This window comes from Aythya marila (assembly GCF_965140915.1).
Source record: "Aythya marila genome assembly, chromosome: 3".
NCBI classification, from domain to species: Eukaryota; Metazoa; Chordata; class Aves; order Anseriformes; family Anatidae; genus Aythya; species Aythya marila.
In genome coordinates this window covers 43,867,663-43,891,397 of record NC_139044.1, presented here as the reverse complement: position 1 = coordinate 43,891,397, position 23,735 = coordinate 43,867,663, and the positions used below count along the sequence as shown (strand labels likewise).

General features: G+C 38.9%; 2 protein-coding genes across 4 annotated transcripts; both read right to left on the bottom strand.

The window, feature by feature from the left end:
* Nucleotides 1-689: 689 nt before the first annotated feature.
* On the bottom strand, nucleotides 690-18,848 carry PHF10 (PHD finger protein 10; the record flags this gene model as incomplete). 3 transcript variants are annotated; one of them, XM_082757632.1, is made up of 12 exons in its annotated part: nucleotides 690-831; nucleotides 2,277-2,465; nucleotides 2,748-2,856; nucleotides 7,593-7,748; nucleotides 10,164-10,317; nucleotides 11,869-11,978; nucleotides 12,898-13,047; nucleotides 13,171-13,304; nucleotides 14,697-14,780; nucleotides 15,600-15,730; nucleotides 16,311-16,417; nucleotides 18,345-18,482. In XM_082757632.1, the coding sequence occupies 12 exons, from the start codon at nucleotides 18,411-18,413 to the stop codon at nucleotides 746-748; spliced, it is 1,479 nt and encodes a 492-aa protein (XP_082613758.1). In that variant the 3' UTR covers nucleotides 690-745. The 3 variants fall into 3 exon arrangements, with proteins under 3 accessions (XP_082613758.1, XP_082613759.1, XP_082613757.1); XM_082757633.1 differs by having other exon boundaries at nucleotides 14,697-14,774; XM_082757631.1 differs by lacking the exon at nucleotides 7,593-7,748 and having other exon boundaries at nucleotides 18,345-18,848.
* Nucleotides 18,849-19,985: 1,137 nt separating this feature from the next.
* On the bottom strand, nucleotides 19,986-22,654 carry DYNLT2 (dynein light chain Tctex-type 2; the record flags this gene model as incomplete). Its single annotated transcript, XM_082756161.1, has 3 exons — nucleotides 19,986-20,096; nucleotides 21,464-21,622; nucleotides 22,454-22,654. 3 exons carry the CDS (start codon nucleotides 22,652-22,654, stop codon nucleotides 19,986-19,988), a joined length of 471 nt encoding a protein of 156 aa, XP_082612287.1.
* Between the last annotated feature and the right edge of the window lie 1,081 nt (nucleotides 22,655-23,735).

The window sequence follows — 23,735 nt, the reverse complement described above, 5'->3', positions numbered from 1 at the left end:
TTACTTCGCTATTACTATAGGGAAAGGAAGCCTTCAGCTGTTGTTACTTGTCAATATGACATTCTCATTCCTCACTGAAGGCAATGCAGTATATAGGGTATTAAGCTTGAGGGTTTTTTACACCTCCCTTTACAGCTTTTTGTGATTTTTTTTCTTTTCACAAGATGTTTACACGATTTTTTTTGGGGGGGGTACATTTATATGAACAAGTCCTTAGCTTGCAAAGAAAATTTTTGCTGAAAGGAAGTTGCAGTATATTGTAAGAAGGTCAGATCATGCTCACTCTTCCCTGAAAGTTAGTTTTTCCAGGAGTATTTTTCACTTTGGTTGAGTCTTTCAAGATAATCAATTGCTATGCAAGTAGTGTATATTTAAAATTGCTCTGTAATTTTCTTTTCACAGAGCTTACTGATGAATGCACTGAAATAAACAAGAATGTTACTATAATTTTTTACAACTGGTGCATGTACAACTTACATTTCATTAGTGAAAGCCTTTTTTTTTTCAGTGGGAATCTGACTTCTCTGTCTAGATAGCTGACAGGACATGATTAGTGACTTATATCACAAAAATAATTATATAGCCAAAATTAAGAGTTTATTTGGTAAAAAGAAAAAAAAAGTGGTATTGTTCCTCTTAAAGTGGTTGGTTAAATAGCACCAAAATATCACTTTAATTTGTGCAGTTAAATTTTGGACAGCAAGTTGTTTTGTTTTGTTGTTTTTTTTAGGGGGGAGAGTGGGGCTTAGCCCTCCTTGCTGTTTTTCCCCCTTCTTCCTCCTCTTCTGGGTACGGGAGAGTCTTTCTGACAACAATCACAAATCCAGCGACCTAAGAAAAGAAAGTTGTCAATTATTGGGAAACTACCTTTTTTATTCACTCATCTAGTTATGTACCTTTCACCATCTCAATAGGTGCTCATCTGTTTCTAGTACTTCCTTTCATGTACACAACCAGTGTTTTTCTTTAAACTTCAAGCATCTTTTCTAAAAGGTACAGAAAGCACCATGTCAAATTCACCATCCCTTGCGGACTCAGTGCATGTAACAATTGGCTACACTAATGTTTATGGGGCTCAAGGAGTAAGTGCCAGCACTGCTAATGCAATGGTTATTAGGAAAGAAGAGACAAACCATGAGGTTGCAAGTGAAGATTTTCAGATGAGTGGCCACAGTTCAAGGTTATGGGCAGTAACTCACAGCAGAAATGAATGGCAGTTGGAGAATGTTGCTATTGTGCCACAGGGCAGTGGGTCCCATTCCCCAAACCAGCGTCAGTTATTTCAGTGCAGTCAGGCAGCACAGATTAAACTGCTGGCAGAGGTTCAGTACTAGACCTTGTACTAAAACCCATTTATGGAGGGAACAATAAAGGGTTGAGCATAGATATTAACTATTTATATTACAACAGCTGGAATCATAAAAGATGCTTTGCTTTTTTTTTTTTTTTTTTTTTTTAAGTTTTGTAGGACTATAATTATTTTGCTTAGATTCTGTCTGTAGGTCAGTCTGAAAGTTGAGTCAACCACATAACCTGGAGTAAAACAACAGCAAGCTCCCTGTGCTTCTCTAAATGGGAATATACAATGTAGTTGAGGTAGTAGTTACAAGGAATATTGTCACCGAATGCTTTATCATGAGCTTACTGCTGATGATTTATTTAGTGTCACGTGAAATGCAACATTGCTACCAGTCACTTACATCTGAAGTTTTCTTTACACTGCCTTGAGTTGGCCGGGTATTTTAGAAGTACAGGCTGCCTGACATTGAGGTACTTCCAGCTTTTACATTTAAGAAAAAAATGGGAACGAAGGGGTTTAAAAATGTTTACAAATGCTAAATTGAGCATACTTTTAAATTTAGAAACTGAAATAACAAACTTCGTTAATGTGAAAGCTATTATCCAGCAATATGCAGCAATACAGGCCTCTTTACATGTTTCTTTTATGAAAAGAGGTAATTATTCTCAGTATTCTCTGGAAATATTAAAAAAAAATCGCTCTGAGGGAGCCTGTTTGGATTCTGTTGTAAAAGCCAATTATATTTCCTATACAGGAAACGCCAGGTTAAACTGTGCAAAACCAAATACACAGAAATAAAGCTTATTAAAAAAAATTCTCAATCCCTAGCGTGCGGATGCTTTCCAACACTATTGCTTATTTTCACCCTTCACACTGATTTTAAACTCTTCTTTCAAAAGCAACGTGTGTATTTTGACAGAGAAACCCCATGACTCAGAGGAGGTGGGAAGGGAAAAATTAACTCTTACTTTATTACCTGAGGGGATAGCGTCAAGCCCCACACAAAAAGTGTGATAACCACGGTCACATACATCACAGAACATCATTTCTTCTTCATGGTGAGGCTGCCCACATATAATGCATGTTTTACACTCCATACATTGCCAAGGGTAAGTCTTAATCATAGCAACAAGCTCCGGGGTCATATCAAGGCAAGAAGGGTGGCCTGGATTAAAATCAATATTATTAATTATGACTGAAATGAAATTTAAAATTATTTAGATTGAATTGAAAGAAGCTGAAGCTGAGCTCGCCTCCTGGAGAAATCTTAACAGCACGCTGAATGTGATAGCACATATAATCTTAAACAGGGATGAAGCTTTAATGAAGGACAGAAAAGGCAAGTGAACTGTTGGTAAACAAGTAAAAATATTTCCACAAAAAGATCTGCCAAACATTAGGAATGTTTGAATCCTTAGGAATCCAGTTAGTTTATACGGATACTTACCACTGTTGTCACACTGGGAGCAATGTATAAGAGCTTCAGCTTTTCCTTTCTTGTTGGACTCCTTACCCTTCAGACAAATTCCACATATAGCATTTGGAATGACCTTTGGCTGGAAGGGTAGAAGAGGGCTATAAATTCATTCCAGAAGAATTTACAGATTTAACAGGAAATGTAACATAGCTCCTTAACTCAAAATTAATGGGTTATCTGCTATGATGTGTGAACCTTAACACATACGACAATAATTGACAACCAGCAGTATTTAAAAAGTCTTAGATTAACCACGTAAGATTTTGAGCTTGGCACACATGTAGTGAGCTTTACATAAACAAAATGGGAGCAGAAGCATGTACTAGTTTCTTCCTCTGAATTCAGCAGCTAACATACCCCTAAATTACATGGTATAAAATACTTCATTGCAAATCTCCATGCAGATTTTCTGTGTGGAAGAAATTAAATACAGTTTTACATTTTCATTGTCTTTATAGAATATAGAAACTTAATTACAAAAGCAATAAATTTGACTTTAACAAGTTTTAAAATATCTGGTAAGCTATGTTATACACTGCTGTCTTACCATTCCTTCTTAAGTCCAGTCGTAACTGCAGTAAAAAATAAATACCCTTGCATTTAAATACAGTTTTACGTTTATAGTATTTCTAAGCGATAATCTGGAGCCTGAGTGCATGAGACCCATTTAAAAGGTGAGAGAAACAGTAGGCTGTTAAATGGAGTAACATTTGTGTATTAATTCTGTGTGCAAACACAAAAGTTTTATCTTGATGAGGACCAAAGAAATAAGGTATGACATATTTCAGAAATATCTTTGTGAGGACCAAGAAACAAACCAAGCATTACAGACATATTTCAGTAGTTATATTATTGAGCTTGGACCTCTGCATAATGAAATTAGTGAGAAATAAGGGTTAAAATTAACATAGTACTCACTGATATTAAGCACTAGTCCCAGAGTTTTAGTCCCAGAGTTTTGAGAAGAAAAAAAAATGTTGCTGCAAAGATGCAGCTATTAGCTGGAATTCTAATTCAAGGCATATCCTGTTTTCTAAGGAACTAAACAGCTTGTCAGTAAGCAAAAACATACCCAGTCAACTACCGACCACTTCTGGGGAGAAGAATTAAGTTTAATTAAAAAACAAAAACAGAAATACATGTATTAAAACAAAGAAACTAAACAGGGATCTTTGTAATGCAACTTATCCTCAAGTATATCTATCCCCCCAGCCAGTCTTTTTCCAATACCTGTATCTAGTATGATAATATCTTAATTCATTTTTAAGTAGTCAAGACGCATTGCTTTAAGAATTCTGAAGTTCTACATCTGCTTTTCTATGTTAAAATGCATCTACATTCTGCTCCAAATTGTCTAGTCTGAAGAGTTTTATTTAAAAAACAAAACACCATACGAGATGTTTATAAGCAACTTCCTTCAAAAGATGACAGAGGCACTCATACAGGCTTTTTTTTTTTGCTTATTTATTTTAAAAAAGCATAGTCAACCTGTTTTATACATAAATATAATAAAATGGTAAGAGAAGTCTAACATTCACAAATGTCTCTACAAAGTAATAAATATAATGGAAGCAAAAACACACAAAATCATTTACTATTCTATGTGTCCTACATGTATACCTTTATACCCTGCTCCTCCCAACAAAAGTGGCACATGCTTTAACCTTGTCAGTGTTGCAGCATTTACCCTTCTGTTGTTTAGGCTACATTCTAATTTTTTTGTTGGTGTGTTTTTATCTATTTCTAAGTAAACCAAGCCTTTCTAGACTAGGAAGTGCACTTCTCTAATCAGACTTCTAACGAATTTATGTATCACTGCTTTTAATATACAGCAGCATACTCCCTTGTACTCCATCAAAACTAAAGTGAGCTACTTTCCGGTCACTGTACTTGCATTACGTTATGTGCATTAACACTCTGATATATAAAATTCTAAAGTTAGACACTGATAGGGGTGCATTTATTAACAATGCTTCCATCTAATTCTTACTTCACTAAATTGTATTTATTAGAAATCGTACATTTGGAGGTGGGATGAGAATAACAGCCTATTAATAATAAAAGTTTCAACAGCATGGAAGGGTGGGTTTTGTTATTTTTTTTGATTTTTTTTAATTTTTATTTTTTACAAAAATGAAATAATGCAAGACTTCACATTTCAAAACAATTCAAGTTCTACCATCATAAATGGCTTTTAGAAACACTAAAAAAAAGTGTATCAAATCCAAATGGGAAGTGACAATATCCCATCTGATTAGAGTACATTTTGCTTTGTACATCTTCATCTTATTGGGGGCTAAGGAAGGGGGAGAGAAGGAATGCCGGGTCAAAATAATGACTGCTCTGTAAGTTTTAACTTCCTTGCTGCAGCATGCAGCTCTCAAAGCAAGCATTCCAATCACACTATTTTTATAAGGTCCTATTCTGAATGCAAAGGGTTCCATTTGCATATACAGTGACCTAAAACAGAAGTGTTGTAAAATATAGTTTCAATACATTTCAGTTTTATGTGCAAAAAAAACCTCCTGTACTTTTTACAGTACCCTGTGTGTGCAATTGCAATAGCCAGTCCTGCAGCAACAAAGACTCGCTATTTGTAACATGACAAAATGTAAAACACATGCTAATTGTTCTTTGTTAAAGAACTGACAATAAAAACGGCTCCATATAAAATACATCATTTCTTTTGCTTAAAAATAACTCAGTGGAAATGTGTGAATCCTTTAATACTTGTAATGTGTCTATAATGATACAATTGCATGTTGATGCCATAGCAATTATCCTTCAATTTTAACTACATGTAACCAAAAGTTTACTGTCCTACAAAAATAGTCAGATATTAGAGAATGATACAGAACAAAAGTATTACAAAGATTTAGAATTCACAGGGACAACATTTTAAATCAGTTAAGCCTTCAGCTCGAAGTGCCGTAACACTCAGGCACATACGGTATATCATTATCTGGTGTTTTTAATGGACTAACAAACAAGATTCTTTCTGTCTCACCAGTTAAAGCAGCTCATATAATTGGGTTTACTGAAAGCATTTAAACACTCCCACAAACAAGAAAGCCGGTCCTCTCAACATCCCAACACAGCATCACCATCTTGACTTATCAACAAGTTGATGGTCGATGCAGGCGGAACACACTGACATCAGAAAGATGTGGCACTGTCAGTTTACAGTAATGCCTTGTTACTAATACAGTCAGTGACTTCGTAGAAGTAATTGCTATAGGAATCTATTTTCAAAATGCAATGCCATATGCTACCAGTATAACTTTCAAAAAAAAAATGGTCTGCTCTGTAAATCTTCTCTTTATGCATTCATAGACAGGAATGATCAAGCACACAGGTATCTCAAAGTTAAGTGAAACTTCTTTCTGCAAACCTGTGGCACACAATCTCCAACGACAAGTTAAACAAAGCTAAAAAATAATTTCAAGTGCCGTCTTTGGATTTCATGTTCGTGGGAACATCGGTATGCATTCTGAGTCTACAACAATTTGCAGAGTTACACATAAAAAAATAGATGTATGGTACCACAGTCTAAATCTCCATAATTTGCATATGTCTTAGTAAGTTTCTGAAAAGAGAAAACACAACTGGAGCTTGATATCTGTTATTAACTTTTACAGTTACTGTATGTACAGAAAGTTTATCAAAGTTGTCCAATTCTTGTCGGAAATTAGCTTTAGTTATAGCTTATTTATTGTTAACTTGGTAAATACAGATAGTAAACAGTTATGAATACAAAATACAAACCATCAACAGCGCAACTTCTGTTGAGACAGTTTCTCAGTATGTACAATCTTGTCACTGACAAAGATTTTCCTTTTTCATAACCTCTCAACACGCATTCTTGATTGCTACATAAACCCCATGTTAATGTAGTGTCTTCCTTTTTTATGGGCCTATTCCTGCTCCCACATAAGTCAATGGAAAATTTTAATTCCTTTCAGTGGAACAGGACTGGGCAATAATGTATTTTAAATGTGTTACATTATTTTCAAAACCCCTCAGGATGCCAAATAGTAACATAAACAATGCACGTCAATTCCCAGTTCTCCTGAGAATTATTTTTTCATCTTCATCTTTTATCATCTTAATTTTTGAAATTATTATACAGTAATACTGATGATTTTGGTCTTAGGTTTGGCAACCACTGCTTTGTAGCTAAAATGTATTAACATCCAAACTAAGTCAGATAAAAGCATATTGCCTACAAACTTTTCTACGTAGTACGAACTACATAAAAAGCTGTTTTCCACATCTTCTTATAGTGGTCATGTAGTGTTGCCTATATGACTGTAATAAGCTTCTTGTCTTTCATCAATGTCTTACATCGTAACATCTCAGGACGAAAGACTATTTGAAATGAACATCGGAACAATGTGTTCAGCCACATAGCTGCACTTTACAGCACTGATCTCTAGGTATGCTGCCATACGAAACAGTACAAAAAATAATGGATACCTAGTGCTAGTTTTGAACTGGCAAGTAATTCTGACTGCTATGTCCAGGCAGACAGAAAGATGTCGAGTTCCAATGACAAATCCACAGGAGACTGTCCTAATGTAACTGCCTGGAAATCAGAGAAGTTACCAGAAACAGAGGCCACTGTATAGCTAGAATAAAGGAAAGCCTCACATGAAATAAAAGCAAAAAGGAAGTAAGGAAGCAAACAGATGGAGCACACAACAGGAGAGCAGCTAGTGAAGTACAGCAAGCAGAAGTTCCACATTACTGAAAAACAAATATTTCAGGGAGAGGCTGGTCAGTATGGAAGTTCAGTCAGGGGCTTTTTTCTTCTACCTTGTACCCAGGAACTGATTTGGATAATACAGAACGTTTGGAACCATCTTTTCTTGGAGTAGAACTTTTGTCTCTTGTTTTTTGTCTTCCCTGAAAAGAATCCTCCTGGTTGTCTGTGGCGCAATCACCTTCAGATACATTGCCAGACGAATTGTCCTATAATAAAAATACCATAGCTATATTTTTTATTTTTTTGGATAGACAGACAAGTCTTTCCTATGCCCCTTAGAGCCAACTAATGTAAAAGAAGGATACATCTTTCCTTCTACAAAAGCATAGGGTGCATCACAATCTAGAACACTTTCTCATAACCTTCATTATTTATTTTTCTTCTCATGCTAAGAGACTGGCATCAGCAACAGCGGTTGTGTTTTCCAGTTGATCTTGGTACCAGAGTGGAGCACACAACAGTATAATTCTTTGAACCATTTTTCTTTGAAAGTCAGCAAGAAATTGACTATATGCATAATGTTGCTTACAAAGTAAAGGGCCAGTGAAAAGTTAAAAGTGCCCTGGCCTCGTATTTAAAGTGTACGACCAAATAATGCTGTCTTTTTAATTAAATATGTGAAGGTTTTTACTGCCACCCTCATCTCATATTTTCACCAGGAGCACTCTGAATATTTCATTTGGATTGCAGCAGAAGAATGCCATCAGAGGAAAAACACACTTGAATATTTAATACAGAACCAAACATCAGATTTCATGCTGCAGTTAAAAGAATTTTGAAGAACAGGAAGGTGAAGAGTGGAAGAGGTTCACAGAGAATGAAAGACCAACGTAAGCATAATTAAGAGCAGCAGCACGAGATTTTTCTCAGAGAAGTGTTAATACAGGCTTCCAAAAACTTTCAGCAGAGAATAATATAATTAATCATGTTTATTACAATAAAAAACAAAAGGCCAAATACTGCGGTGCCCTACAGTAAAAGGCACTCAGTACAAATAAAGTAACCCACCTATGCCCTGGAACCTAAAATCAAAACAGACAGAGGGCAAAGAAAGCTGTAGAACACAAAAGCAAAGCTAACTACATGGCAAAAAGAAATGGTATGTTTCACACTTTTCTTTTTTTTTTAAACTAGGGGAAGAATTATTCAGAACAAGTCCATTAAGACACTACAGAACAGGAAAACTGCTATCTGAGCCCAAAAATGGGGAGGGTAAAAAAGGAAAAAAAATACCGTAGGGCTCACCAGCGAGATCTGACAAATGTTAGGCAGCTGAAAACTCGGAAAAATATACTTGGCAACTGTCCACCTTTGTGTCCAACAGATATCTTCCCCTAATGACTAGTAAAGAACCACTGCTCCATAGCCAAACCCCCTTCACAGGAACCTCATCTCATATATTCCCTACACCTTTCCAACACAACCACGTTTTCCCTTCCATATTCTCTCACCAAAAAGGCATCTGAACTTCTGTGCTAAATGGAAGGACAGCCGGCTCAGTCCAATTACTTTTCTTTACCATTAAGAGAAATGGAAGTCAGTGGACAGGGGAATTAGAAAGAGGTGATTAACGATCAAGTGTAAAAAAAAAATGGAGTACGATTAAATCAAAGTTGACACTTAGCATGATGTTTACTTTTTTTCTCTCTAAAAAATACAAGCAGAAAGAGTGTATTAACAGCTACCCCCCGTAAGCCTACAAGCTGACCCTTTCTTTTCTTCTTCAGTTATGAGTAGCTTGTGAATATTTTAAACAAAATAAATGTTTATATGGAGAAATTTAGCATTACATATACCCACTATCTAACATGTTAGTCAATTGAACTAGAAATTGTTAAATGTATTTCTGATTTTATATTCTGTTTTTTTTTTTTCTTAGAATTGGAGTTCCATTTCTAGAAAATGGTCATTGCCAATATACCACCAACACCAATATACCAATGACACAGCTGTTCTTGGACAGCCCATCTGAAGCTCAGCTGCTCCTGAGCACCTACAACACTATCCAGGTAGGTATGTGAAAGTTTCCCTTAACTGCCAGTAACAGTTAATTTGGGGTTTGCATAAACAGAGAGTGCATACACATCTTTTTAAAGATGTATCATAAAACAAACAAAAAATCCCAACTGTTTTCAATCTTTTCTTTAAGTTGTAATAAAGTAACTGTTTCTATATTGAGTACTTCCTCCTTCTACATTACAAGAAAGCAAAGTTACCAGGCTACCAAGTCCTTTGCTTTAATGATGGATTCTATGGAACTTAAAGAGCAAAATATACTGTGACCTGAACTAAAGTTCACAGAAATGTTAGCAACCTGACCCATGACCTGAGGAAAAGGGAGTAAACAAAGAGGGGCAGTTGGGAAGACTTCTCAAAACTTCTTTAGAAACAAGTAAGAGAAAGAATGGTATTACAAATATTTGTTTGATTTACTTTAAAAATGGAGCACAATGGAAAGTTGGATAGAAAAGTTATAAAATAAAAAGAAGTACTAAAAAGGCGAGTTTATGATTCTACTTCATTTTGATGATGTTAAAGGTTCTACCAGGAAATTACTGAAACTAACAAAAGCGAAGGGAAAGGATTTTATTTTGTTGAAGAACGCTTTCAATTTGTCTCACCGAGTTGCCTTTGGTTTTCCGTTTCTCATCACCTCGCCCTTCCTCTGCATCATCTGAATCCCCATCACTGTCTAATGCAGGCAGTTCTGGATCCAAAGGGGGTTCGTAAAGAGCTGTGTTTAATGGCAAGTAACGAAGTTCATCCGGAGAATATCTAAAGGCAATAAAATAAACAAACAAATGCCTTTGTATTTTATGCATGGATATTATTTACAAAATACATAAAGAATTTATTTTGAAAGAAAGAAACGTGAATGATTTCAGCTCGCTTCTTTAGGAAAGCACATAAAAAAATGCAGGAAACTTGCTAATTTCTCTTCACCAATTAACTTTAATTACTATCCAGTACTTGTCATCTTCACATAGGTAAATATTCATGGAACAAAGGAAGAACATATTTGCAATGTTCTAAACCTGCACAATCATAAATGGTCACCTGAATGTCTACAGAATCAACCCATGTTACTACACCCAACAGACTATATACTTTGTTTATATAAGTACATAGCATGTGCACAACTCCAATCAAAGGTACACAAATGGCTAGGGTCCAAAGCAAAATAAGTAAAGATAATCTATTTAAGACCAAGTTTCTTGAGTAATGAAGAGGGAAAAAAAGGGAAATAAAAATATTACAGAATACTGTGAAGATCTGATCTGTATTTGCTTATAGCCGCATACAGCTTTATGTGTATAATCCCCCCCACCCCATCTTTTTTATTGACCTTAAAGACTACGAAAAAAGACCTCTTAGTATTAAGGACATGGTAACGGGTAGGACACTATTTTCATGTACACTTTGAAAGGTTGCGTCCTTCATTAAGAAGGATAGTTAGTTTCACTTACAGCTTGTATGCTCAAAATAAACAATATTTCTTGTATTTTTAACACAACTTAATAAAATTCAGGTCCTTCAAGAATACCCCTTAAACATGCACATTTATAGGGGGGCTGGATGAAGACACACTGGAATGAACAAGGCAAGTGCATACAAAAAGTTTCTCGACAGAAAACTTTGCATGTATAGGATGAGTAGTACCATCTCTGGTGCAAAAAAGGCACAGCTTAGGCAACAGCTTTCAAATCAACCTGTGTTCGCCAAATGGGAGCACCTCACAGGGAAAAGTCTAAAATTTGTGTAGCTGTTTAAGTTTACACAATACATGTTTAATGAAAAAGAAAAATTCAACTAGCAACACCTTTCTCCCTCACCTAAAAATCCAACATTAAACTTAGCCCACAAGATCGATTGCAATTTGGTGGATTTTTTTAAGTTAAAAACTTTCTAAAAATTTAAAAAAGGACAGTAAGACTGTCACACGGAAAGCACCTGACCACAAGCCAGCATTACAACATTTTGACGTAGCGATATTAATCTTAGCAAACATGCAGAGGCAGAAGGTAAGTAAGCATGTGAGGGTGGCAGGAGTGATATCAGTGTCTGCTTTTACCACAGTAAGGATCTGAGCTGGTGAAAGCTCAGGCACCACAATACATCACTGGGGGGAACACTCTTGCAGCCAGTACTACATTTATGTTGTTGACAGAAGCCCTCATGCTGTGTATTTATTAGTCTAGCAAGTGACTCAGGCATAAAATTAATTCAAAACTTTACAGTAAATACACTCAAGTGTTTTCCATCAGCTAAACATAGAGAAAATAGATCACTGCAAGAGAATCAGCAATTGCGATGGTTTTAAAATACCTTTTGTAGTACTCCTGGAACTGGCCGGGTATGAGAGCCACTGGATAAGGACTAACCTTTGTTCTCTCTGTAGGTAAGACTTTGTATTTTCCTTGAGGCACCTGGATAATCTGTGGTGTTTAATACAGAATAATGAAGTTCTCATTTCACATCCGAACTTTTGAGCCTTCCCTACCCTCCACCCCCTGGAAATATTTTTGAACTCAGTCTCTCCCCTTTACTGAGTTTCTGAATTCAATAATTCTGAAACCTGACTGTACTACTAAAATCCCACTAGCAACACAAAGGATGCTTATAGAAGGTCTTTTTTCAGAATGAAACTAATTATCTGCTATCCTGTATGTAACATATCTCAATATCAGAAAACCGTAGACTTTTCACAATATACTACTATACTGTTACAATTTGCAAAGAGAAAAAAGTTGCTACACTGTTTTCACACAAGCAGTGCAGTCCTGCTTCAAAACGACAGCTAGCACGTGTGGTTTCTTTTTTTTTTTTTTTTTTTTTTAAATCAGGTGCAGAGGCATAAAATATATCTAATACAAAAACAATGTAACACCTAGCAAATATACAGACATGAAAATTGAGAGGGAGCAAGTACTATTTTAGATAAACAGCTTACTATTTAACTCATTACATTGTTCTGGCAAAATTTCAGTAGTTGTCCAAAAAAGAATGAGCCACTTCCATGAACAGATAACAACAGAAGCTTCTTATTAACCTAAACATCCCTCTTAATATTATGTTGTTGCAACAGATTGGAGACATGACAATGAAGTAACACTGAAACTTTAGAAGTTTCCTCAGACAGAAGTGTTTTCCCATTTGAAAGAAGATTTTATATTAGATATATTTGAAATTATTATTTGTATTTCCCAGCAAAACTGTTAAAATCTCTACTTAACTGTAACAGGTCTATTCAACCCCTCTGAAGATAAAACAGTTAAGATAGTACTAATAATCACTTCTTATTAGAACAAGCAAGGAGCTACTACTGACATTGAGAAGAAATTTAAATCCGCCTACATGTGTTTGTAAATCAAAATACGCTCTTCTTTCTTCCATTCGTTCTCGGTTTAAATTACTGTTGAATTCTGCAGCCTTCTTGGCAGCTTTTTTTATATATTCTGGAACTTTACTGGCTTCTACTTTCTGTGTGTTCTGTTGCTGCATTTGCTGAAATAAAAATAATTTTATTAATTTACATACATTTCACTATCAGTTTGTGAGCACCCCTTTTTTAAATACATGTATATTCCATGATACAGATTTGGTTCCCTTAGCGCACTATTTACTTACAGAGTACTCTTTATAATGATCTGTTATTCGCTGACGTTCTTTCTCTTGCAGTATAACAGAATACTCAGCATGTTTGGCAGGGTATTCTTTAATCATAAGATCAATTACTTCATCACTGCGCAAAGCTGTTAGACCTAAAATAGATAAAAGCAATAATGATGCTACCTGGCAAAACTAACGGTAGGTTATTTATATCTGACAATGATCAGCTGAAGTTTTTGAGGAGCCAAAGACAACAACCTACTATGCACAATGCTTCTCCCTCTCTCAAGCAGGAGAGAACTTATGACATTCAGGTTTCAAGGCTGATTAACAGTTTGCTTCTCCCCCAGGAGGAAAGGCTCATTTCTTTTCTTGCTTACAGCTACAGAATATAACCCCCACCTTCATACTTGACTGCCACCTACTCAACTCCACTGTGAAGCAGAACCTTTGCTGTAAGCGGGACCTGGTGAACTGTTAGCTTCAGTTTCTTGTGTTGGTAAACTGTTAGTTTCATTAACTTGTACAACCTTAACTTAAATTATGAGGTTAGGTTTTCCACACAAATCAAGAATCACTGTGAGGGCAATTCAGAACAGCAAACTGCACACAGATGCCTGACTCCTAATTAAAGTATTTCAATTCAGAAGTCAGAACATGACAGTTTGTAGCTACCATGTCATGTGGAACGCCTCTCTGAAAGCCTCCAACGCAACCAACCTCCACTGACAACAGAATGAAGGTTGGCATATGTTACTACCACTGATGATATATAGAACTATCCCTGTTGTTTGCAGTTAACACAGCACATACTGTGTATGTGAGAAAGAATATAGCATTTTGCTTCTACTGATAAAAATAGATCTTGTTCTCTATTGCACATTTCAGTAAAAAAATAAAAAATAAAAAAGGCTGACAGGTAAGAAATAAAGGTAAGTATACCAAGAACTGTTAAGATATAAAATGATTTAACATTTGCACAGATCCATGACACACATGAAAAAAAACGTGACAGGCATCATTTAATCTCTAGCATGTTCCAAGTCACGCGTATTAGTAGAGGAAGAAACAAATACTTGAAGTTCTTTCAACATAAAACGCATCAAGGGCATTGTTCTATTTCAAGTACATTTAAGTGCTTCAATATGCACCCTTCCGACAGCTAACACGTATGCTGATCTGTATAAATACACTAGTGTTTGCTTAGTCCCAACTCACTCAGCAGAACAAGACTGATGGACTTTTCAGTTTGAAAAAGTACGTTGTTCTCTTTTCTACACGGAGAAAAAGGCTCTAAAAGTTAATTTACAACATAAGTTTTGCTAAGTAATTAGAATAGTTCCCTTTTTTTTTTTTAAACAATAAATCTGGAAGACCAATATCCTTTGGCCAATTAACACAAATTAAGAATGAAATACAAGCCAGTTTTAAGAATTCACATTTTTGGTTGCAAATGATCCAATTCTCCTCTACTAAACTGAATCACATTTTCAGTGTGTCACTTTCAATACTGTAACAAGGAATATAACAATCTTTTCTCTTACCTAATGTGCACTGAGTCTCTGTGATAACATTTAGTTCTCTGAGGTAGAGCTTCTCCTTGTGAGATAGGTCTCGTCTTTCTAAATCTCAAGAGAAAACACAAAAAAAAGCAATAAAAATGTATGAAGTTACTCAAAATCCCCCATAAACAATATCAAATTAGTCTGAGAATTATTTTCAGGTAATGAGAGTCTACACAAAACTACTATTCCTATAAACATGATAACATTAAAAACTTATTTTAATTTTAATATACACTGTCAGGATACATTCGATTTTTCTGAGAACCTTGCCCATAGTTATGATTTACAGATATACTAAAGAAACCTGCCACAAGAGCTTGGATGCAGAAAATATGATCAAATACTGAAGGCATATTTAACTTTTTTCTTTTAATATGCCTTTTAAAATAAATTCCATGACATAAGAACCATGTACGATAAATCTGAATTATGAAGGCTAAAATCCTAGAACCTTCCCAATTCATTCTGAAATCCTTCCACAGATAAAATAGAAATTTTACCACAATTTAGGAAACAGAATACAGAGATACAGCTATACAGCAAGAGATCACTAACAAAATATCTAAGAATAAAGCTGAGGTCAGTTTTCAAAAGCTACTTGCTCACCTTAACCCTTAATCAAACTTGTCTGCAGGTTTTCAGTGACAATACTGAAAAGTCTTGAATTGCTCTGAAAACTGTAGTATACATTTTCAATATGCCAGTAACAAAATCAAGAAGTACAAAATACAAAATTGAGATATATTTTTGCCATGGACTTTTTTAAACAACTGGCTCATACCGTGGTCAAAGAGACACAGAGATTACATTCAAACATATGAAAGCAGAGATTTTTTTTTAGAAGAAAAATTTAGAAAAAAACACACACAAAAAAACAAATACCTGGATATTTTCTTTTAAAGGAAGTCACACCCAAATATTCACTGACTTGCTCCTGAAGCATATAGTATTCCCCTGTTTCATCCGGTGGCCACTTGTACTCTATCAAGTTTTCAGCAGGAAAATAGCTGTATCTGAGCATTTAAAAAAAAAAAAAAAAAAACAAACAAAAAAACACATTAGAAGAAATCAAAGAATATACAAGAGGGATACTTACATTTCTAGAAATTCACTAATTCCGATTTACATTACTGACCACCATCTACAGATAGCTGGACAATTCCTTTATAACACCACATTCTCTTAATCTTTTTCAAAGGCATTTACCTACACCCCACTTCACATGTACTTCCCGAAAGCAGTGTTTATCAATATGCTGAGAGAAGGAACACAAAAAAGGGATATGTGTAATGGTGGAAAGGACATCAGAAAAAAAAGCAGATGCTACAGTGTCAAAATTCACTCCAGAAACATATAATATTTGTAAAACTTCTAAGCTGTGCTTTTGATTATAAATTAAGACACAGCACACTCTGTGTGGTTTAAAATATGAACTCTTAAAATATGCCAGGAGAAAAAGACACCCCACTACTTATAGAACATTCCCTCAAATCAGAATCTATATGAAGTATATAAAAGCAAAGAATGTGGAAGAGCTAATACTTAAGCATACTGAACACTACAGTAAGACTAGCAATAAAGAAATGGTATTACCCAAGATCTTGACTAGAAGTTTCACAGCTCCGAGAACTGTCCCCTGAGCCCATACGTCGTCTTTTGGATGGCTGGCTGCCATCATTGGAATTTTCTTCTGTGTCATCCTGAAACAAACATGCAAATAGGTATTAAAAAATAAAAGTATTCAGTGGATCATTTAAAATACCAAAAAATACTGTATGACAATCTGCAGTTCAAGTATACCCAAAGAAGTGAACTATTTAATAATACTCTCTACAAAGAGCTCATAGGACAGATTACACAGTAAATTGTTCTCTGATATAAACTAGCTTAAGGCCACAAAATGGCACAGAGAACTGGCTGTTTCTCACCTGCTGCATACAGGGAGTACTCAATAGACAGATGTGGCTCTGACCACCAAGTTCATTCCCAATGCAAACTACAACAGCACAGCCAGGCAGCTGTAGACCCAACAAGCTTCCCTCACCAGTGAGGGTCAGGGACAAGAGTAATTCCCGTACTCAGGCTTGCTCCGAAAAGCAACGGTAAGGACAGAGCAAAAACTTTTGTTTTGTGGAGAGGAAAAAAAAAAGGAAAACTATTGTTTAACTCCTACCTAAAATCTCAAAGCCTTTAGTGAATAACTTTGCATGATTACAAGTGAGAAATCAGAGAGAGAAGTAACAAAGTGAATTGCGTATTGTGACCAGCAGTAGATCCAAGAACAAAACAACTCTTTAAGTAACTGAAACTCTGGAATAGGATGAAAGAATCACTTTTTGTAACTTTTGTGAAAAGCTTAGGAAAGAAATATTAATGTGTCAGAAATAAATGGATCAAGCCCATGCTGACACACTGTTAAACAGTGACAAGAACTATTATTAAGTCTGTATTAGCTAGTGTTTTTCACTCTAGTATGTTTTACATACCGTATCACTTGAAATACTATTACTAAAAAAGAATTCAGCAAATAATAAAGTTTGTTATATAAGACTTCATAGCACTATAATCAAGACAGGTTGCAGGAGAAAAGTGTCTCCTTTACTTTTGGTTTATTTCACACACAGAACCACAGAATTTCTAGGTTGGAAGAGACCTCAAGATCATCGAGTCCAACCTCTGACCTAACGCTAGCAGTCCCCACTAAACCATATTTCTAAGCTCTACATTTCATGTATTATGGAATTCTTTACGTGACTTTTTCGGTTTTTCTTTCTTGGGGAGTTTTTACTCCAGCTCTTCTTCAAGAAAGAAGAACGTCTTTCATACAACAAGAAAAAAAATAAAGGCGATGTTAACGAAACTGCAAGCAGCATCTCTGAGTATTACCAACAATACTATTTCTGAACGTTACTAGGAACACCCTGCATAAACTCACCAGCAGTCCCAACCAAAACAATATCACAGTAGAGCTTTTGCAACACAGCTACGTCTCAGCAGCAGTTCACTCCTACTTCTCACCCGGAACACTAACGCACTCCAAAAATAGATAAACAGGGCCAAAGCTACGGTTTTCTGCACAAAAGTCTATGTATATTCAAAGCAAGAAACTTCCAAACTTCCGTGTTTAAGTGAGAAGTATAAACGTGGCCTTTAAGAGGACTTGTACAAGTTTTTCTCCTCTGCCTCGGGACTTTCTTCCCGTTCAGCCCGCAGCGCGCTGTGTTTACATCCCTGCCCTCGGCTCCCATCACGCAGGCTCGGAGCCCAGGAAGTGAAACACGGGCGGCAGCGGGCGGCTCGGTGCACGCCACAGCACCTGCAGGGGCGGCAGCCCGCCCGGAGCCCCGTGCCGGGCACAGCGCCGAGCCCAGCAGCCCACCGAGGCCCCTCACGGCCGCGGGAAGCTCTCCCCAGCCGCCCCCCCCTCCCCTCCCCGGCCCTCACAAAGTTGCAGCGCCCCCAGCCCCACGCAGCCCCCTCAGGAGGGGCCCGCCCGGCGCTGCCCCAAACTTCGCCCGCCCTGGGCCGGCACCGGGACCGGGGCCGGGCCCGTGCTGAGGCGGCGGGGAGGGGCGGGGGGGGGGCAGCGGAGCGGGCCGGGCCTGGCGGCGAGGCCGCGGCTCTCACCTTGAGGGACTGCGCGCCGGGCGTGGCCGGGTCGCTGTCGCAGAGGCGCGGGGACAGCACGGCCGCCATCACCGCCGCGGGGGCCGCCGGCTGGGCGAGGAGCAGCGCCGTCGCCGCCGCCGCCCGCCCCGGCCTCGCGCCGCGCCCGGCTCCGCCCCCCCTCCCCCGGCGGGGGGTGGCAACGGCCCCTACCGGCCAGCCCGGGCACGAGCGCGGCGGCTCGCGCAGCTCCTGCTCCGCCCCCCTCCGGGCAGCCCGCGGCGACCCCGGCCCGCGCCGCCGGACCGACGCGCGGCCCGCACCCACGGCGGTGCCGCCGCCGCCGCCGCCGCCGCCGCCGCGCGGGCAGGGCGGTGGGGACCCGCCGCTGCCGCCGCCGCGCCCTCCGCCGCCGCCGCCTCCTGATGCTGCCGCAGCCCGTGCGGCCGCGCGGCCCGGCCGGGAGCGCGGCGCCGATCCGCCGCGGTAGCGCTTGTGCAGCAGCGCGGGGCGCAGGGGCAGCATCCCCCGCGGGTGGGCAGCGCCGAGCGCCGCCGCCGCCGCCCGGCACGGGAGCCGTCTCCGGGCGCGTCAGCCGCGGCCGAGCTACGCTTGTGAACCATCAACCACCGCAGGAGGGGTGCGCGGGGGGCGCGCTCCCCCCACACCCCCGGAGGAGGGCACCGGCGGCCGGCCCCGCCGCTGCGCGCAGGGAGCGCGCACGGTGCGCGCCGCCCCGCGCCCCCCGCCCGGCGCCGCCCCCGCCGCGGCGGGAGGCTGAAGGCAGAGCGCGGGCAGACCCCGGCCCACAAAGCGCCGGGCCCCTCCCACGGCACGGCACGGCACGGCACGGCGCGGCGCGGCGCGGTGAGGGACCCCCGGCTGGAGCCGCCCCGCCGCACCGGCAGCTCGGAACAATGGGGCCCCGCGCTCCGCCTCCGTGCACAGCTGCGGATCGCCCGGCGCCGCCGTGAGGAGCGCGCACGGGCAGCGCTGGGCACGCCCGGGCCGGGCGGGGGGGCGGCAGCCCCGCAGGCAGCGCGCTGTCAGCCTGTCTCGGCCAGTAGGGCTCACGCCGCTGGAAGGGTCAGGCTGGTCCCTGGGCACCAGGTTGAGCGCTGCTGATGCTGAACGCCAAGGTTGGGACGCGGGGAAGCCGGGGATTCAACTCACGCCTCGCTGAAAGCAAGCCTGTGGAAATGCTGCACAATACAAGCGTGCAAAAGATGGCTTCCTGCTGCACGCTGCTACACGAACAGGCGTTTTATCATAAGTACAACCGAGGAAAAAAAAAACAAAAAACTGAGCGCTGCCTCCTCTTTCAAAAAGCACAATTCTAAGAAAACAGACACCTACAATTTATTGCAAGCATTCGTTAACAGCTCTAGGCGTGCAGCACACAACATTCAAAATTGTACCAAGTCTGGCGTTACACCAGCTGCTTCAGAGCATTATGACAGATGAAGCCCACGCATACTTAACCACACACATTTCAGAAGTTAATTTTACAACGAAAAGCGAGCAAAATTATCCCAACTATATGTCAGCTTCTGTATTTTAGTGCCAGATTTTGGGCAAACGCTGGTGGTAGACCGATGTTCTGAAAATTTTCAAGTATACCGAGTCCTGTGATGCACAAAAATAGGTGTGCTTTTTAGAGCATTACTCATAATAGCAAGCCATTACCAGAGCCAGTGCTATAAACGTTTCCGTTTCATATTTAGCTGAGACCCAACTGTCTCTTTGAACATCCCAGACCCATCTGCTGGCAACCTAAAGGAAAGAAAAGATAAAACCATTTGTGAGATTATATATAGCACAATTTTTATACTTTGAACGTGTTACATAAATGCTGACATAATTAAATTACAAGAGCCACAACTAGTAAAAAACAACTGCAAAATGACAGTGAAAATGAACAAATGGTATTTGTTATGAAAATGTGTTCTTGCTTCACATTAAAGCTCCCACCCCAATTGTCCCAAAAATATCTACACCAAAAACTCAGCTCTTGTCATGTTCACTTGTTACCACTTCAGCATACTGTAACAGCATCCCTTCAAACATGACATCGACAGACACCATTTCTGGCAACAAATTTAAGTAAAAAGTGATTGCCACTTCCACCTCTACCAGTATACTTGTGACTGGGCTCTCATTTTTTTGGTAAAAGTCTTCTGAAAACTAACGTGTAAATTCACTGCTAAAATAAATATTATCTTCAAGAGGAAAAAAAAAAATAAAATTAATTTGGAACATTTCAGTAATCCATCTTTCTCCTACAGCTCTACACCCATACAGTACAAATTAGGAAGCTGTGTACTGCACCACAGCTCCAGGAAAAGTGGGTAGATGTAGGACCTTCATAGACTGGCCTCAGACAGCACCCCTTCAAACGTTATTTCACAGAAGGCATTAAGAACAAGGTATGGCTTCACCTGAGCAAAACACCAGGTTTTAACACCAGCTGTGGTTCAACTACTACAAGTGTTCTCTAATTCTCAGCAAGAGACCAAAAAGTGTGCTGAAAGCCAAAGAGAGCGTGCAGCACATGTAAATTATCACACAACACAGGAAAATTGCAGTCCAATAAATTCTTTTGTTTTGGGTGTACCAAGTTCAGGTCACTATTGTCCCAGCTGTAGTCCCAGGAGTATCCATTCGGTGGCAGCTCCAGTTAAAACAGTCTACATTCCTTTCCTTGCTCCTATTCCTTCCCATGTCACCCCCTGCCACAACTGCACTGCATTTTATGCTGGCATTTGATGACCTAACTGGAGGTCAAAGTTCTCTAGAAATAGAGGAGGAAAAAAATATTCACTGCCGTCATGCAATTGTACTGGTACAGCACACAGTGGAAATAACTGGTTGATAGAGAAAAGCAGCATGGGCTCCTTACCACTGTTGCTGAACTCAAAACAAAACAAACAAACAAAAAACAACCTAAACCAAACACACACCTTAACAGGGTTAACACAGTACCTTTGTCACCTAGTATACTACTTCCCTAAGGAACCTAAACGCGCCAAGACTACTTCATGTTACACTGCTGTAGGTGGATTAATGCCTAGGAGATAACATACACTTCTAAAAATGACTTTCAATTTGCAAAAGGTATTAAGAATAATTTGTTTGCTCACATGTATTGCTTGACCTGCCTTTTCCACAATTAGCACTGATACCACATACTTATAACGGTCAAAGCCCATTTCCTTCGTAGCTGTTAATATCTCTTCGGAGATTGAAGCACACAAGGAGGGACTAGAAACTGCATCGTATTTGCCTTGTTGAAGTTTCTTCTATCGAAAACAATTTTGAAAGATCTTAGTTTTCATCCAGGCAGTTCTTTGCAATAAACTTTTTCAGACATTTTCATTAGAAAAAATAAGGAGTAGAATAGACTGTAAAATACAGATGCTGCTCCCAAACAGCAAAAGCTGCACTATTTTTTATATTAAATGCTTTATCTTTTTTTTTTTTTTTTTTTTTTTTGAAAGTTACAATTACACATATAGAGCCAATCTCATTTCATCAAACAGGGATGTATTATTCTCCAGCACTTAGGCTCAGTTCACTCGAAAATAGTTCTACAAATACCTGTTCCACATATTGAAGGCCTGTCCTCAGAATTATAAGAGTTAGTTGTAACTTTTCAAGGTATCACCATCACATTTTAGTAGATTGTTCTCATTATTTTCTGCTTATTTTTTATATGTGGCAGTCAGACTGTCAAGGACACAAAGCATATGTTATGCTGGTCAAGTGATATTAATAGATCCAATCAAAGTAGAATGTCACAAATCCAAAATCAGGATCTTTGGATATCCAGATATTTTGGAGGTCAGGGTACTTTGAATAACTATAGCTTACTTTGATTAGAAATGAGTAAAAGATCAAGCTTCAGCTCCATCTGAACAGCACATGCTTAGTGGCTAACTTGCAGAGGGCCTTCTGCACTTTGTGAAACATAGCACTACATACTACATGTGTGCCAAAACTTAAGCCTGCAAACATTTATGCCTATGTTTTAAGTTCATATTAATGGAACAGCGGAAGTTGCTTAATCTTTGCAAGACAAACTACTGTTGAAAAAAAAAATATATATAAAATTCATTTTAAAAGTACTATACCGTTAGTATTGCTTGAGCTTTGTCTCTCACTAAATAATCCCGAAATTTATGATATGGCTCTAGTCTGTATGTATTAGCATATTTTATCTTTGCCCTACTAGATCTGAATGGCAGTCGCCTAGTTTTTGTTGATTCACTGAAATATTCTTCTTCCAGGGGAGCTAAAGATTCAAAAACAGTTTGCTTCCGTTTTCCTTTCATCTGTGCAAAATAATAAGAAAGTCTGCGTTAGATGTAAATGGCTTAGTGTTTTACAGTCTCTAAATGATACTTTATGGTATATAGTTACAAGGTAAAAAAAATCTATGTTTTGAAAAAGCAGAAAAGCTAGAAATATGATATCTTTTCCTCTGGCTGTTTTGACACCATCACTTTCACTGAAAAAGGGAATGGTGGTTAACTTGTGTTCAATTTTAATTTATTTTCCAATGAAGCCTAAATTAAGTTTGTATTTAATCTCAGTCAAGCAAGTATGCCACAGTAGCACTCTGCATTCACTCCATTTTATAGGAAAAACAAACATACACAAATACCAACCTGTGCCTGAGACTTAATCACAACTTCAAGCTTTTCATTCAAAAATTGTACACAAAATCCAAAATATATGCTTGGTTCATTTACTAGGAAATTTTAATTGTCCTCATTGCTTGTGTTGCTACTAAATAAATGCCTTATGTATTAATGTCTTAATTTGGTCATTAAAAAGAAAAAGATACTTTCATCTGCAAGCTTGGTAATTTTGCTTGGAACCTCAAAGCAGAGTAGTAATTCTTTGTGTGTCATGAGAACTCTGAAGATCCAAGTTCTCTCCCCATCCAGCTCGTGCAATATCATTCTTTTAATACACATAACAAAACTTGGCTTCTATGAATGCAAGCAACAAGTCTGATGATGCATTCAGATGTCACTACCTGCTGTCCTCCACAGCTGGCTTAAAACACAACTGTAAAACAATAACAAAAGACAGAGACAGAAAAGTACTAAAAGTACTTGGTACCAATGAGACTGTAACAACTGCTACAGACCGTGATTTTCCATACCAGCTACCTCCTAACCACATTCTAGTTTTGCTGATTCTTCAGCCCCTTGCTCCACTTCGTTACTACAGAGAGAACTTAGGCCATCATCAGCTACTTGTCAGAAGAGAGCATGAGGGTGATGTAACACCACAGGGAAAGGCTTACATTAAAAGGCATGGGAAAAAAAATACATTTGTGAGTAACAGAAAGCTCTGATAATAACTATTTGAAAAGATGCACTACTTTGGGGTTCACAAATCTTT